The following is a 14,815-nucleotide window of genomic DNA, read 5'->3' on the forward strand; positions in this document are numbered from 1 at the left end:
AACTTGAGACTGAATATGCTCCAGTAAATGAATCCAGCAGACAAAAGGCACTTGTGTGCTTGTTTTGAAAAAAAACAGAAAATCTGTTGCTTCTAATTCAAGATCAAACAACCAGTGAAAAATCCCCCCGGAAGCGGAGAGCAGCATACTGATGAGTTTGATCATTCTTTAAGAATGATTTAGCTACTGCCAAAACATAACTTCAATAATTTAAACTGTTGTCCCATGAATTATCTGTTTAGACTGAGATCAAAGTACACAAGATCAGTCAAGGAAACTAGAGAAACAGCTCTATCAGAATTCCTTAGTCTAAACTTGCTAAAAATAAGGTTGTTTAATGTGAATACAACCTTTGGAACAGAATTAATCGAGCATTTATTCTTAACAGGAATGCTCAAAACAGTCCTTTAGACACATGAATCTAGTTAAATGGAAGGTTTAAATGTCATTAACAATCAAAATGAAGAATGTGGAAGTCTTAAATGGCGTTAGCAGAAAATTTCTGGTCATGAATGATGCCATTTGACGCAGCAATATTTTCAACCACCTACAAGGGAAAAATCTGACCAACACTGTTTCCCTGCTGAAACACCCTTAATTCATGCTGCTGCATTTCATACAGTAGTGCAGAAAAGCACCCAGTAGATCTCCATCACGTCCTCAGGGAAAGGAAAAAAAAATAAAAACTAACATTCTTGGCACGATGAAGCTCCTTTACAAAGGAGTGCCAGAAACCTTTGTACCAGCAGCTATTCTATTATAAACTTGAGGCATCTACGCTTTGCTTTCCTTTTAAGCATGAAGTTCCTAATTCGACTACAAAAAGCATGAAAACTAACTATGACATATAGAGTACATCTTAAAAGATTTTCTACAGAAAGATAGTACACTAGAAACATACTGATTTTTCTAGTGTCTTTGAAAGAATGAATCCAACAAATGAATTAGATCAGACAAAACTACTACCACAGGTGTGCAAAGTACAGGGCAAGGTAAAAATGTAAACAATTTTACAGCTTCCTGAAATCAGGTTCAGTTAGTTAAAACGTAGTTGTTCCCTTAAGAACTTTCACAAAACGAAAACACTGAATTAAGGTTGCTGGAATTTCTTCTGCGACAAGGTGATCATCTCTACTCTTGCCCTAAATCTGTGTTTTTTCTTTCTAAAAAAGAATAAGCATAAAAAGATTAAATAGCAGGTAGAGCGTAATCAAGACAGGCAGAATGGCTGATTCCGGTATATTTTAAGACAGAAATCCCTTTCTGGCCATATCAGGAATGTTTTTCACACACTGAAAGTTTTGATAAGTAACTTATTGCCTCCTTGTTCTAAACCTAAAGCAGATGCAATGGCAGCTGGATCAACTAAATTGGAAAAATCCACAGAAATCTTGGACTAGAGAACTATTAAGACTAAAGCTGGGATTTTTTTCTGTTTTGCTTGAAAATCACATAGTCCATTATTTGAGAAACAAATTAGCTTAAAACTCACTAACTAAATCCTTTTGTTTCTTAAAGTCATTTGCTAATTAGCTCTTCCAGAACTCCTCAGTTTGCCAGATGGGGAAAAAAGGTTCCCAGGTTGCCATCCTGAAAAAAACCCACTGACTTCTCTGCAGAAATTCAGGCATTTTGCAACATACCTGTCGTGAAGCACTGCTGACACCTCCCCTCTGAGCACAGAATGATCCATGCCGCCCAGGTTAGTAACTCCCCTGCTGACCAAAGGAGATAAAATTTAATACGTAATGTTAGATGGGAGTAGCCATACTGAAGTGAGCAGAACACGTGAATTTGCAGCAAATAGCTGACAAATATCTGTGGAGTCCATCTTTTGGTTTTGATAAGAAAATCATGGGTTTTGTTTGAAGAAATGAGTCACAGAAAGCCACAAAGCAGACGAGCCACATCCCAAGATGCATTCAGGCACAACAGTAGCTGCATGCTGTCCATCTCCATGCTACCTTTTGAGGTTTTTACAGAAATATGTCAAGGCTACCGACAACACAACAAAGAAAACTGACTCAAGAATAAAATCCATTAACTGAAAAGTCTGATGTTAAAAAAGGAAAAAAATAGTGACAATATAAGAAGCACCAATCTCAATGAAAAGCCCTGATCCCAATCTCTCCCAAACCTAGTACACACAAACTCTGCATTAATTTGCTCTCTACTGCTCAGCTGTGTTACCTGTATTTCTGCTACTCCCTTGACTACCATAAACTTCAATTAGTCTTCTTTTAGCTTGCAGAGACAGTATCTCATCTAGGATGCTAGTCTCTAAATAACTTGTCTTGCATTCATGTATGCTTTATGAATACAAGGAAAACATCTAGGAGGAAATAAAAGCATAGTATTCCATTTCAACACAATGACCAAAGCTTTGGCATACCAAAGCTTCACTGCTCCTCAACTGTTAAAAGTCTGAACAGAAACAACAGCAGAGTTGGGCATAATTTGAAGCACAGTAACTAAAATGAGAAAATTGAATTGTTTTCTTATTTAATTACTCATCTTTGTTCAACTTAGAGAAGAAAAGGTTGAGAGGGATCTAATGACAGGTTTCCAACACCTAAAGTATACTTGTAGAGAAGATGGAGGTACTCCATTCACAAGGATGCCCTTTTTTGTTGGTTTTTTTTCTTCATTAAAAATATTTCTGGAAAATGTATTACAAATTGAATTACTTTCCCATTAAAAACAACATTAAGTCACCTTTGTTACCACAAAGCATTCCAGACAACAAAAACTCTGTATTAAAAAAATACAAAACTACTAGACTTTTCTAGTTCTTCTCTTTACCAACAAAGCATCAAGAATTCAAATTAAATTCAAAAAATTGAACAAGGTCTTCAGACATTTTAATTTTATAAAGCCTTGGGTGAATGTGACAAAGATTATATCAAAATAATCTTCTCTCTTCCTCTTTTCTACCCACATACTACTTTGAGACTTTGGACAGATCTACATTCACGTTTTTCATCTTGCCTGCTTTCTAGATCATTAAGGATGTGCAATTTTGCCTGACTGGTACTTTGTTTGCTGGGAGGAGTAAAGAAAGACCGTTTTGTTTGCAGGATCTTTTCCCTTGGCAAGAGATTGAAGATATCAGAAACACAAAGGGTGCTGTTTCTCTAAAGAACTTACACATTCAGGCTAGCAAGAGCCTTAAACAAATGCAGTTCAATTGATAAATGCTTTTTATCAATTTACATCATCAAATCAATTAGGATGAACTGCAGAAAAAGGCATCTTTCACAAGTGTATCCTGCCTCTATAAAGTTACCATCAAAGAGACAAGATTTTTTTCCAGAACTATTTCTTCAACATCTTCAAGATGCAACCCTTTCTCCCTCATTATCTATTCACGTAAAATCCATCTTTCAAAAAATTAAATTATTCTGGTTTCAGAAAAGCTCCACATTTCTTAAACCTTTGAAACTTCTCAGAAATGTCCTCCTGCCTTATCCCTTCAGCCACATTAACTTCCTACAGCACACCCATACAATACCCTGCTTCTCTCACCACATCGAGCAAGAAAAGCTGCCTTCTTATGCCCTTCAGGGCTCAGCTTTGCTGGTTTTGCAACATTTGTTCCCCTTAATTAGATCAAACTTTGGCAAACCATCCAACAAGCACCTCTGTGTTTTCTTTCATGTGACCACTTATGCACAAAGACGCCTTAAAAAAAAGAGCAGCGACAATTTATCCTTCAAAACAACCACCAAGTCAGCAACGACACATGGCACTTGACAGTCAGAGTGCTGATACATCACAACTATTTCTTCTTAGTCACTGGGTTTGATCTTCTAAAGATTCCCTGCACCTGCTCTCTCTTTTGCACTCAAAGTTACATGCACTTGGGATGAAAAATGTTTTGCTTTACCTTTGTGTGCCAGCATTGCTTGTCAGGCGAGTATTCAAACAACATATTACCTAAGGAGAGTTTTTGCAAACTAGACACTGAGCTGTACTTTTCACAGCATTTTCACGTACACACGGAATTCAGTAAAAGCATAGGATCATTAAATTCAAAATAAAAGCTCTAAACTTGGTCAGAGGATCAGCCATTCACCTGATGAAATAAAAAAACTGAAAAATCTGCTTCACAGCAAAGTTCATAGATTTCTTCAATTTTAAAATTTTTATTTTTCCATTTAAAACATGAGACTGCATGCAGTAAGGTAGACTACCTGTGAGCCTTTCCAGCAAGAACCAGGAGTTCAAGGTTGGCATAGCACAGGTAAGCATTTCAGGTGGAATTGTTAAGGTAGCACTTTGCCTCTTGCAAACCCAATAAAAAAAGCTGATTACCGCTGCTCAAAAGCCACCAAAACTAAACATGACAGGAGAAGCAAGCTGATTGCCAAGAACTCTGCTAGCACAATAACAGCAAAGACCTGGGCCTTCCCATCATAAGCTATTCTGATCCAGCTGCAAACACCCAGACGCAACATCTGTTGAGTCAGGGTTGCTTCGCAGTAATTGTTAAAGAGAGCATCAGACGAACATTTTAAAAAGGATTCCCCATGGATTCTTCTCTTTAATTGAAAAGACACTATGACAGTGTTCCTTACTACATTTAAAAAAAAAAATCAACATACTATTTCCAAAGCTATTCAGTTTTGGCTCCTTGAAGCAAAAGCAAGAGATTGTTAAAAAAAAAAAAGTTGTCTGAAATTGTATAAAATATAAAAATTAAGGAAGCTTCTGTTACTACAAAACCAACATGCTTCATATTGCACGCAGGAGTTCACTAAAATTCAGCAGTAGGCATACGCTGGATCAGTTCAGACTTCCTGAAATGCCATTTACAAGCACTGTAATTTCAGGTAAGCTGCATATACTAAAAATGAAGTGAGACTGTTTAATAGAACAGGATCCACTACACGGAACTCCATAATACAAAACCATACCGAAAATCAGTGCAAGTAATTCTTGTTTTATGTAAACCATTCTACTGCAAAACTAGGTTGTACAGCAGACAACAGGACACTACTAAAGCAATGTAAACATCTGGCTTGTGAAAAATACGCTCTAACACACAGATGCATGCTGGCAACAGAAATATAACCAATCTGCAGATTATAAAGCTCCAGACCTACTGCCTTGCCCTAATCATTCTAAAACATCTCCCAAAACAGTCCAGAAGGATGCCTGCACCAAATCGTAATACACTGCATAGCTACAATAACCTTTAGTAAGACATTGTACAGACAGCAAAATAAGCCTCTAGAGCCATTAAAATGGGGAAAGAAAAACCTTTATACAGTCTTAATGCAATCAAACCTATAATCTCAAAACCATTCAGCAGTTTCAACCTCTGCATAGCATTTGCAGGAGCACAATCATGCTTCTGTGCTTCTGAGCTAAACCAGGATTATTTCATTGCCTAAGTACACCGGCATCTGTGCCCTAACGGATCTTGGCTCTCAAGTCAATCCGTGTTTTGGCAGTTACAGGCTTCCTAATTTGAACTCTAAAAGTGACAAGTCTGACCACACCAGCGTCATTGTCAAATTCCAAGCAAATGCAGCGTCACATTTTATACAAAGATGTATGTAACTAAAGTTTAAAAGCAAACCTGTCTGATTATACACTCGTGAAGTGACACGTAGGTAAAAGCTGGACTTAAAAAAGCTCAGAGCACACTTTTACTCAGACTCCAATCCACTAGTTTGTGAGCCACAATCATCAGAGGCCCCTCCTCTCTCTCTACATCACTTCTGTTGTTTCTCTTAAGCTCATCAGCTACTCTTTCCATACCAATGACCTTGAAGATGCTACTGCCTCCAACCCATCCCCCTGTATCTAGACGAACCCCTCAGCCTACCTGCTGGGGCTTTGTAGCTGGCAGCCTCACCAAGAGCAGAGACAGACAGCTCTTCCCCACCGACACCTCACATCCAGTAGACCCCACAGACACACTTCTCCAGACTGTAGTGGAAGGGGCACCTCTTTCCACATCCACCATTTCAGGCTGTATTTCAGGTTTTGGACAGCAGGCTGTGAAGAACCAAGCTGGTGAGTCCCATGCACCTAATGGGTTACAGGTACAGAAGGGTCTCCCTTGGCCCCTCCCCTTCCATTCCTCCATGCCCGTATTTTACCTCCAGGAAAGTTAGCTTTTACCCGAAGATTTCCAAGGAAGGAAAAACTACCTTGTTACACAGCATCACATCTTTCCCAGGAGTGGGCAGGGAACTAAAACTCCCCCGTTTCCATGAGCAGCTGTGTGTGACAGCAGGGCAGGGCACTGTGCAAGGACAGTCTCAACCCACTGCACTGAAAGTAAAGTAGGAGAAAGCAGAATTTTTTTGCAACGCTGACACGCACGTGTCAAAGCATTGTTTTAAATTAAATGTTCTGTTAAATTTTAAGTTAGCTGATCAACTGTTTCATGTCTGGATTTGTATAATGAACCAAACGTAAACTCTCACGTAATTATGGCAAGACGAATCAAAATTTTACCAAGCTTATTAGTTGGCCCAAAAATATCCAATAGATTTGATGTTAAAGGGTTCTTAAAATGTTTAAGTCCTTACAGTTTTACTATAGATTCAGTGTTCTGTAAAGGATTTGCATTTCACCTGTATTTTTCATCCCTCATAAAACCTGTCTCCAATATAAGTCACCTACGGCTCCATTTTCAGCATATTAAAGTTCATTCTACACTTAGTAAATCCACACTTGTAAAACTGATTCCACCAACAAAAGTTTGATTAGATAAGCATTGCATTTAAAAAAAAAAAAAAATAAAGGCACACAGAAGCAATCCAGCAAATACAAGTGAAAGAAAAGCCTGTATTATTGCCAGTAAGACAACCTGACTCATGATACGTGGATCCCACTTTCTCCTCACCGCAGTGAAAAAAATCCTGGTAAGAAACCAGCTGCTGACTGTCAGTTATTTTGAGAGCATAAAGCTTTATGTGGTTACTAAGATCAGGGAAGGCCAACGGAACATATTAGTCCATTCACGAGGAAACTGAATAGCTTAGATACAGCATGTCCCTTCGGTGTCCAACTTGTCACTTACACCCCTAATCTACTGATTACCGAGGGCACAGCTCAAGTACCTATTACTACCGTACAAATTAGACTTACTCAGACATGGGCAGATGTCAAGTAGAACAAGGCACCCTCAGCCAGCCTGTCAGGAAAAAAATCAGCATAGGGAATGGGTGTGCATCTCTGTGCTTTGGTTGAAGTACGTTATTTCTACAATTTTAAGTTAAATATTATCCAGTATACTTAGGAGTTAATATTTTTGAAGTTTGTGAATGTAGGAGTCAATACTACTAAATGAAAAAGCTTTTATTGTACATTCTCACTTTACTAACAAAGCACCTTTTTACCTGAATGGACAAAGCTGCAGTATTTATTTTAAGCACTTTAAAGACTGATGCTGGAACATTCCACTTGCAACCAGAAATACTGCACATTTATAAGTGCACAGTAATAACCACAATAAAAACAACAGTAACAGGTAAATAGCAATTTCCATTATACATATCACAAACTTTGTAACTGTATAAATACCACCCACAGAAAGAGATATTAGAGCAGAGAGGTTAAAGCCAAAGTTATGACCATGGAGAACTGGGGAAAGATACCAGTTCCTGCACCTCCACCCTGCAACAAGGACTAAACTCTGTTAAATTCACAAGCTATCCCATTATATCTTACTCATATTCACCCTTGCAATAATCCCATAAGAACTAATGAAATTATTAGAAAAATATTTTCCAGAAAAATATTACCTGTTATTGCAGCTACTAATGCTGGCACAGAAGAGCCTTAATGTAGGCAAATCCAGAAACGCTGTTCACGGTGGGTGTCACTGGCTGTAAGCCTTATCCGCTCTCTTAAGCATCAGAACACAACCTGACCCAGCCATATGCTGAAGGCCGTGAAAAGCTGACTGCTATGCAACTAAAAGGTTCTTAACAGCAACCATCTGCAGGAACCAAACGCTGGCCCCACAAAATAACTGATGTCTGTTTTTCACAGAGCCTTTTCTGAGAACTACCACACTAAGATATAGTCAACATCTGCAATACACTCAGAGAAAAACCTATGTATTATCAGTAACTGTGGCATCACGATTAAAATATTCTAAGGTATGTAGACTGATACTTCGAATATACATACCTAAACTCTATTTCTTGTTTCAAAAAAGAGCTCAATCAAGTTCCAATTTTATTAAACTGATAATAACAAAGATATCTTATTAAAAAATAATTGAGTTATTTCTGAACTGCAAATTTTTGCAGAGTGATACACAGTTGGCAAGTAAATACAACTGTGTTTGTCTAACACACTGTACCTGTTTAAAGCACATCAAACTTGCACAAGCCTGTACAGATGTCCTGGTTTCAGCTGAGACAGAGTTAACTTTCTTCAGAATAGCTAGCTGAGGCTGTGTTTTGGACTTGTGCTGAGGAGAAGGCTGATAACATCCTGATGTTTATAGCTGTTGCCAGGACAGTCAAGGGCTTTTCAGCTTCTCAGCTGTGCCTGTGTCTGCAAGGGCAGCAGAAGCTGGGAGGGAGCACAGCCCCAGTTACTGGCCTAGGATTCAACCTTAGGTTTAGGACTGAGACCCAAATTGGCCAATGGTCTGTTCCATATCATGCACATCGTGCCAGTATACAGGTGAGGGTCTGTCTGGAAGTTCTCTCTTGCACTGGGTTGTCTCCCTCTGGGTCACCCCTCTCTCAGGGTCATCTCGGTCTCTCAGGCTCTTATCTCTGTTTTGGGATTGCAGTTTTGGGACTGTCCCTGCTCCGGGATCGTTAGCCAGGAACAGGCTAATGTAGTATCTGGCTTGCAGCCAGGGGGTAAAGCTACAGGAACACACCAGCTGTCCACACAACTTCTACTTCCTTCACTTGGTCTTATACCTTCTAGAAAGCTATAGCAAGAGTTTAAAGAATTTTTTTTTTAAAGGGTGAAGATTTTAAGTTATGAAAAAGCCCCTTTGCCCTAAGGAAGCAGCCTAAAAAGTTAAAACAGAAGAGTCTGAACCAAACCAAGTCTTTGGTGATTTCCCCTCACCTCATTACTAACAGCAGAAACCTCTGCTGAGTTTGGAGAATTTAAACAGGGACACTTTTAAGAACAGTGTTATCCACAAAGGAGGCAGCCTAAGGAACTCGTAGACCCCTGAGCAAGTCCTGCCTGTCTTGCTGGGTCACAGGTGGGACTGCCAAAAGATGACTGCCTGAGGGACAGACCAGAGCAGTTCAAGGAGCTGCAGGAGGAAGCTCTGCCCACGAGATCTAACCCAGGGACTCGGCTTGAACCCTGATCAGAATCTGAAAACAAGGACAGAAAGAACGTGCCCCATGATCAAGGAATCAAATACTCCATTATTCTGGTTATCCACCTGGGTCAGAGGTGGGACTGCCAAAAGATGACTGCCTGAGGGACAGACCAGAGCAGTTCAAGGAGCTGCAGGAGGAAGCTCTGCCCACGAGATCTAACCCAGGGACTCGGCTTGAACCCTGATCAGAATCTGAAAACAAGGACAGAAAGAACGTGCCCCATGATCAAGGAATCAAATACTCCATTATTCTGGTTATCCACAAAAGACATCACAGAACATAATATTTCTATTTAAAATATTATTATTAAAAGTTAAATTGTTATTATTGAACAATATTACATATTATCACTACTACTCAGCAACTGTGACAAAGCCTTCATGGCCTTTGGCCACAACAGAGTGATCTCAAGGGCCACAGAGTAAATCAAATCAACACTCTGCTTCCCGAGTAAGACAGCTGGATCACCACAAGGATTTCTCCAGCTGCTTCGTAAAGAATTCAGCACCTGGCCAGGACACCATTACAAAGAAATCCTCCCTCAGCCTTCCTGAACTGGCAAGGAGAGCCTGAAAGAAGCCAAGGGAAAGATGACTACAAGCCAATACTATCTCGAAGCAGATTTTCCCTTGACTGAAAGCAAGACAGACCACCACCCACTATTTGCAGATGCTGAACCTCATCCCAGAATGAGAAAATTAAGCATTAATGACCATTTCTTTAAAGTAGTTTCTAAACTACAAATCACAAAACTGTACCTATGAAAATACGCAAAGGGCTCCAGGACAAAGGAAGCCTAAAAATATTTTTTCTTAGATGTGGGTAACAAAAAGGCAAATCCCACATATGAATTCAAACTGGTTCCTATTTAGGAGTTTAACCAACTACTAATCTATTATAATAAAAGGATATTTTTCAATTTAAAAAAAAAAGAACAAAATTTTAATCGTGTAGCGCTAATACTACAAATGCAAAAATATTTAGAAATCAAGGTGCCTGAAGTAACAGCAGTTCTTCTAAGTTGAGCTCTTCAGTGCCAAAAAAAGCACTGAAGCTGTCCACAAAGGCACCATTCTCCTAGATAATTATAATTAGAACAAAGCAGTAGCTTCAGAGTATAAGAACTTACGACTTAAAGGAAAGCACTCAAGACCACATTACTCATACCTAAAACTAAAAAAATAAGCACAGAGACTATCATGCAAAAATCCTAAAATAACATGCTGCTTTAATTCTCAACTATTAATGGAAATTTGGCAAAAAAAGGGAAACACTGGGACTAATCACCCCAAAGGAAAGAGCTGGCTGATGAGTTTGGAGCACTAGAAACATAGCGTACTTATGGAGTCCATCTGACAAATAAGACATTGCGTCATCTAATTGTGATCATAAAAAATGACTTTGTTTCCACAAAAGTAAATCCTTTAAGTACTGATTTAGGTATAGTTACATTCTGTCATAGACGTTCTTCCTTTCCTGTAATATTTTGGGAGTGTAGTGTAGCTGCATACTCTCAGAATATTGTTGTGTTCCAGCAGACAGGAACTGGAAACTTACAGGAAAGCTTCTATTGACTGCTACTATTCCAATCTTCTTTATGGCAAATACATCAGACTTCCAATCCGAATTAAACAAGAACAATAAAGTGTTAATAACCTGCCATGTAGAATAGGTAGTGCCTATAAGTTCGACAAAAGAGCTTCTGCAAGTACAGAGTTAACCCTACTAAAGGTTACACATATACCCAATGTCAGGGGTTTTTACTGATGTCTAGAACACATTCAGCAGTCAACAGTAAAAGCCTTTGGTAGACTGACCACTACTGAAAAGTTAGGCGTCATGGTTAATCATTTATGAAGCCATACGTCTTCTACTGCTCTGACACCCAGCTCTTTATGTCAACAGTCAGCTTTGTCTATGGTTTCCATGAAGGGCTCTACATTCACAGCTTTCCAGAACCAAATGGAACTGTTAGGCAAATGACACAGTTACTCTAAGTTAGGAGAAAAAAAAAAAAAATTAATTCCCACATTCACATTTTGGGCTTTTTAGAAAACACACATCAGTTACTCACAAAGTGTCTCTCCACATCATCTCTGATAAGCCGAAATATCTCCTCTGTTCTTCATGCACCTGTAGTCAAACAGAAAAGAACTGAAGCAGAGTCACAGACAGACATCCCAAAATAGCATCTGCTTCTCAATCCAATGGGTTTTCACAAAACAAACCAAGATTTGTTCTAAACATTCTCACAAAATATGGCTCTTTTCCCACTACACTAACTTCCTCCAGTAAAATTACAGAGATGAAGGAGCACAAAAGAATGAAAACTGCTTCTTGTTTGCATGTATTACACTGCTCTTTGCTGTGGAAGCAGGGGTGAATTATGAAAACTAATCAAGTGAACCGAGAGAGCACATGCCCTAGATTTTTCAAATAATCTCTTGGTTTAACCCAGTTATTCCTGAGCCTGCCTGTTCCATGAACAATCTACTAAAATGGAAGCTGTAACTCATTAAAGCCACCTTTTAAGAAAGGGAGAAACAGCTCGAATTAATTATGTTCCAGACATAATCACATTAATTTGTACCTAAGAGGCCAAAATTTTAATGAATTCCATTTTTAAAATCCAATACAGTTGATCAAGAACTCCTTGTTAATTTTTTTTTTTTCCTCAAGAGTGTGAAATCCTACAGCCATTAACCAAAATGAAAGACTAAAAGACTATACTTAAGTTTGGGAATTCCTACTTCCACTTGAAGAGACAGTGAACAAGTTGTAGCATTTCCATTTGCTGACATCACTTAGCAGCAAGCACTGCAAAATACAAAATATGCAATACCCCTGAACAAAGCCACCCTTCTGATTTTTGGTCTTTTATATATTTAACATTGATAAACATAAGTGGATGATAAAAAAATATCAGCTGTACAAATTATGTATTTCTTTAAAGCAATCTACTATTCATTCACAGCCCAAAGCAGAAATTCCTATTTCTTAAATGATATTTTTAACATATAAAAATAAATCAGTATTTTTAGATTTGGTCACAAAACAGTAAATCTACGTAACAGATTTTAAATAACAGATCTGTTGATACACAACAAAAACCAGAAACTTCTGCAAATCATCATCTTCCCTCCAACTGCTCTGTAGCACTACAAATAAAATTCTGACTTCAGCAAGTAGGTCACAAGCAACGCTAATTTAGGAGCCTGTCTACAATTCTATTTTGTTAAAGCAGATTTAGACATTTAGTGGAAGGAAATCATACACACTATTTGTAGGCATGAATTATAAACTCAGTGTGTGCTTTGCAACACTTTAAGCATGTCATAACGGAGAGAGCATCAAACAGAATTGTTTAACAGCATCTAAGTTGCCCACTCCCTCCCACTGAAGCCAGAGCACCTGGTGGAATGAGGTAGTTCTTAACTCCTGGTGTCGCTGCACCTTGGGACACCCTCTTGTTTCAAATAAACTCCAGGTTTTCCTCTATTAAAGAAGTCTACTGAGTAAATAGGATGTTTTATCTATCCTCCATCATAAAACACATTCAAAAAGTACCACGCACACACAAATTGCTTTCCTACTATAGTACTCGGAAAGAGTTATTTGTAAAGACCGACGCAATGTGCAGTGTGGTTAATGTCACCACGATGGATGCTACAGTCTCACTCCTTGTTTCACAATCCTGTGGGCATTGCACAGGCTTCTCTGGTGAAGGAAATACACCGCACAACCATGTGAAGGGATCAAAAGACAGGTGACCCTCGGCTTTGCAGAGCTTTAAGGTTGGGATTAAATTAACTCCAATAAATAAATGAAGTTGGCCTCCTCCTGGTCAAGCATGCACTACAGATGGGTTTGTGTATACAGTTAAGCATCTTCTTTCCATACACCTGCTTGGTGAGGTCAAAACCACGTTCCTCTGATGTGGTCGTTAATAGGGTTGCTTATCTGTACATATCAACTACACTGCTCACCCCAGCTTGAAGACTGGGAAGAAAACCTAACCCTTCAACTATTAACTACAAATAAAGGTACATTTATTTAATCCTTCCATTTTACATAATTTCCCTAAACAGGTTACTCCAAGTCACCTTAGCTGCAAGTTTGTTGAAGTTTTTGGAGCAGAGTTAGTAGCACACAGTATATTTGTGCTGTACCCAACAGAACTAGTCCTGAATTCCTGAAAACACCAGTTTCACCTTCTTCCAAAGACTGTTTAGCACAGTGGACTGGTCAAACTATTTACATACACTCAATACTGCTTCTGATAACTTCAGCCCTGCTGCCTAGTTTCAAACAGAAAGCCATTAGAGTGACTTCAAAAATGGAATCCCTTCTCTCTGTGTACCTCCTCCCCTCACCTGAAGGTTTCTTTGGGATGAGGTTTTAGCATAACAGCTTATACATTATCCACTCACATTATTCTGCTTGTGAAAGAAAGCTGAGACAATTATACCGCAACGTGAAAGCTGAATTTATTTTTTTTTATTTGGGGCTTCTTTTTTTTTTAATCACAAACACAAAAGATACTACCTCTCTTGAGCTGCGTGGCTGGCGTGCAGTAGAAAATAATGAGACATGCTACAGGTCATTTTTTTTTCCCTGTACATAGAAGAAAACTAAAGATTATTTTAAAAGAATAGTGCAGGATGGGCAAGTCAATGCACACAAGTTTAAAACTGGCAACTGACATTTTCTTCCAACAAAGTACAAAACTCAGCAAGTGCATGAGGAGTATTTACCAAGTGTCATTATCACAGAAGTTCATATAGTTCAAATTCAAAGTTAAAAATAAACTTTTTCATGCTCAGAAAAGTTTGAGTTAACTTTCAACAATAACAATAGAGCTGCCATCAGCTTTTCCATCCTCACCATTCACTACATGCCCAACACACAAATATGAGAAATTCACACCTCTGCTTACAACTTCCCAGCTACTCACTACATCCACAGAAAGGACAAAATCTGACCACCAGCACTGCCTTGCCTCCCCCTGCCAGGAGCTGGGGGCTGAATTTCTCACTGCTGCACAAGTTCCTCAAATCTCTTTGGTTTGTGGTGTTTGCTCTTGTTGCTGCTGTTATATTTTGCCATAATTCTTTCAGACATGCAAAAGCAAGTACATACATTCATGAATAACGATTCATTTCCTACATAACCCATTATATTTGTTTTAATGACCTTCAGCGTGAATTCAGGAAGACAATTTTAAAGGGGTGTGGTTACGACCCATGTAAAATTGATCATCATTTCCCAGAGAGGTTTAAACTTCTTCTAATTCCAACTCCATAAAATAAATAAAAACACAACACGTGCTGGTCCAATGCCAGTATACACAACTCACACAGTGGACACCCTGTGAAACTAACTATTTTTATGCCCATATTTCTTCGTATATCAGAATGCTCTAGATTTTTCAGAGTTGATAGGGATGCGCATGGCTTGTGAAGGTTACTTGTATCAGTTACAGTCAG

The 14,815-nt window shown here is 38.7% G+C and overlaps 1 protein-coding gene across 2 annotated transcripts in view; it reads right to left on the reverse strand.

Annotated features, from left to right (window-relative positions):
• LOC104464194 (kelch-like protein 13) overlaps positions 1-14,815 on the reverse strand; it is a 75,971-nt gene that overhangs the window by 55,497 nt on the left and 5,659 nt on the right. The window contains exon 2 of one of the 2 annotated variants that reach the window (XM_010077014.1): positions 11,404-11,462. In XM_010077014.1, coding sequence (XP_010075316.1) covers positions 11,404-11,423 — 20 coding nt within the window. In that variant the 5' untranslated portion in view covers positions 11,424-11,462. Of the gene's footprint in view, positions 1-6,216; positions 6,281-11,403; positions 11,463-14,815 lie in introns of those variants that run through there. The other variant, XM_010077086.1, reaches the window with a different exon arrangement.

This window comes from Pterocles gutturalis, unplaced genomic scaffold (genome assembly GCF_000699245.1).
Source record: "Pterocles gutturalis isolate BGI_N339 unplaced genomic scaffold, ASM69924v1 scaffold2636, whole genome shotgun sequence".
Taxonomy (NCBI): domain Eukaryota; kingdom Metazoa; phylum Chordata; class Aves; order Pterocliformes; family Pteroclidae; genus Pterocles; species Pterocles gutturalis.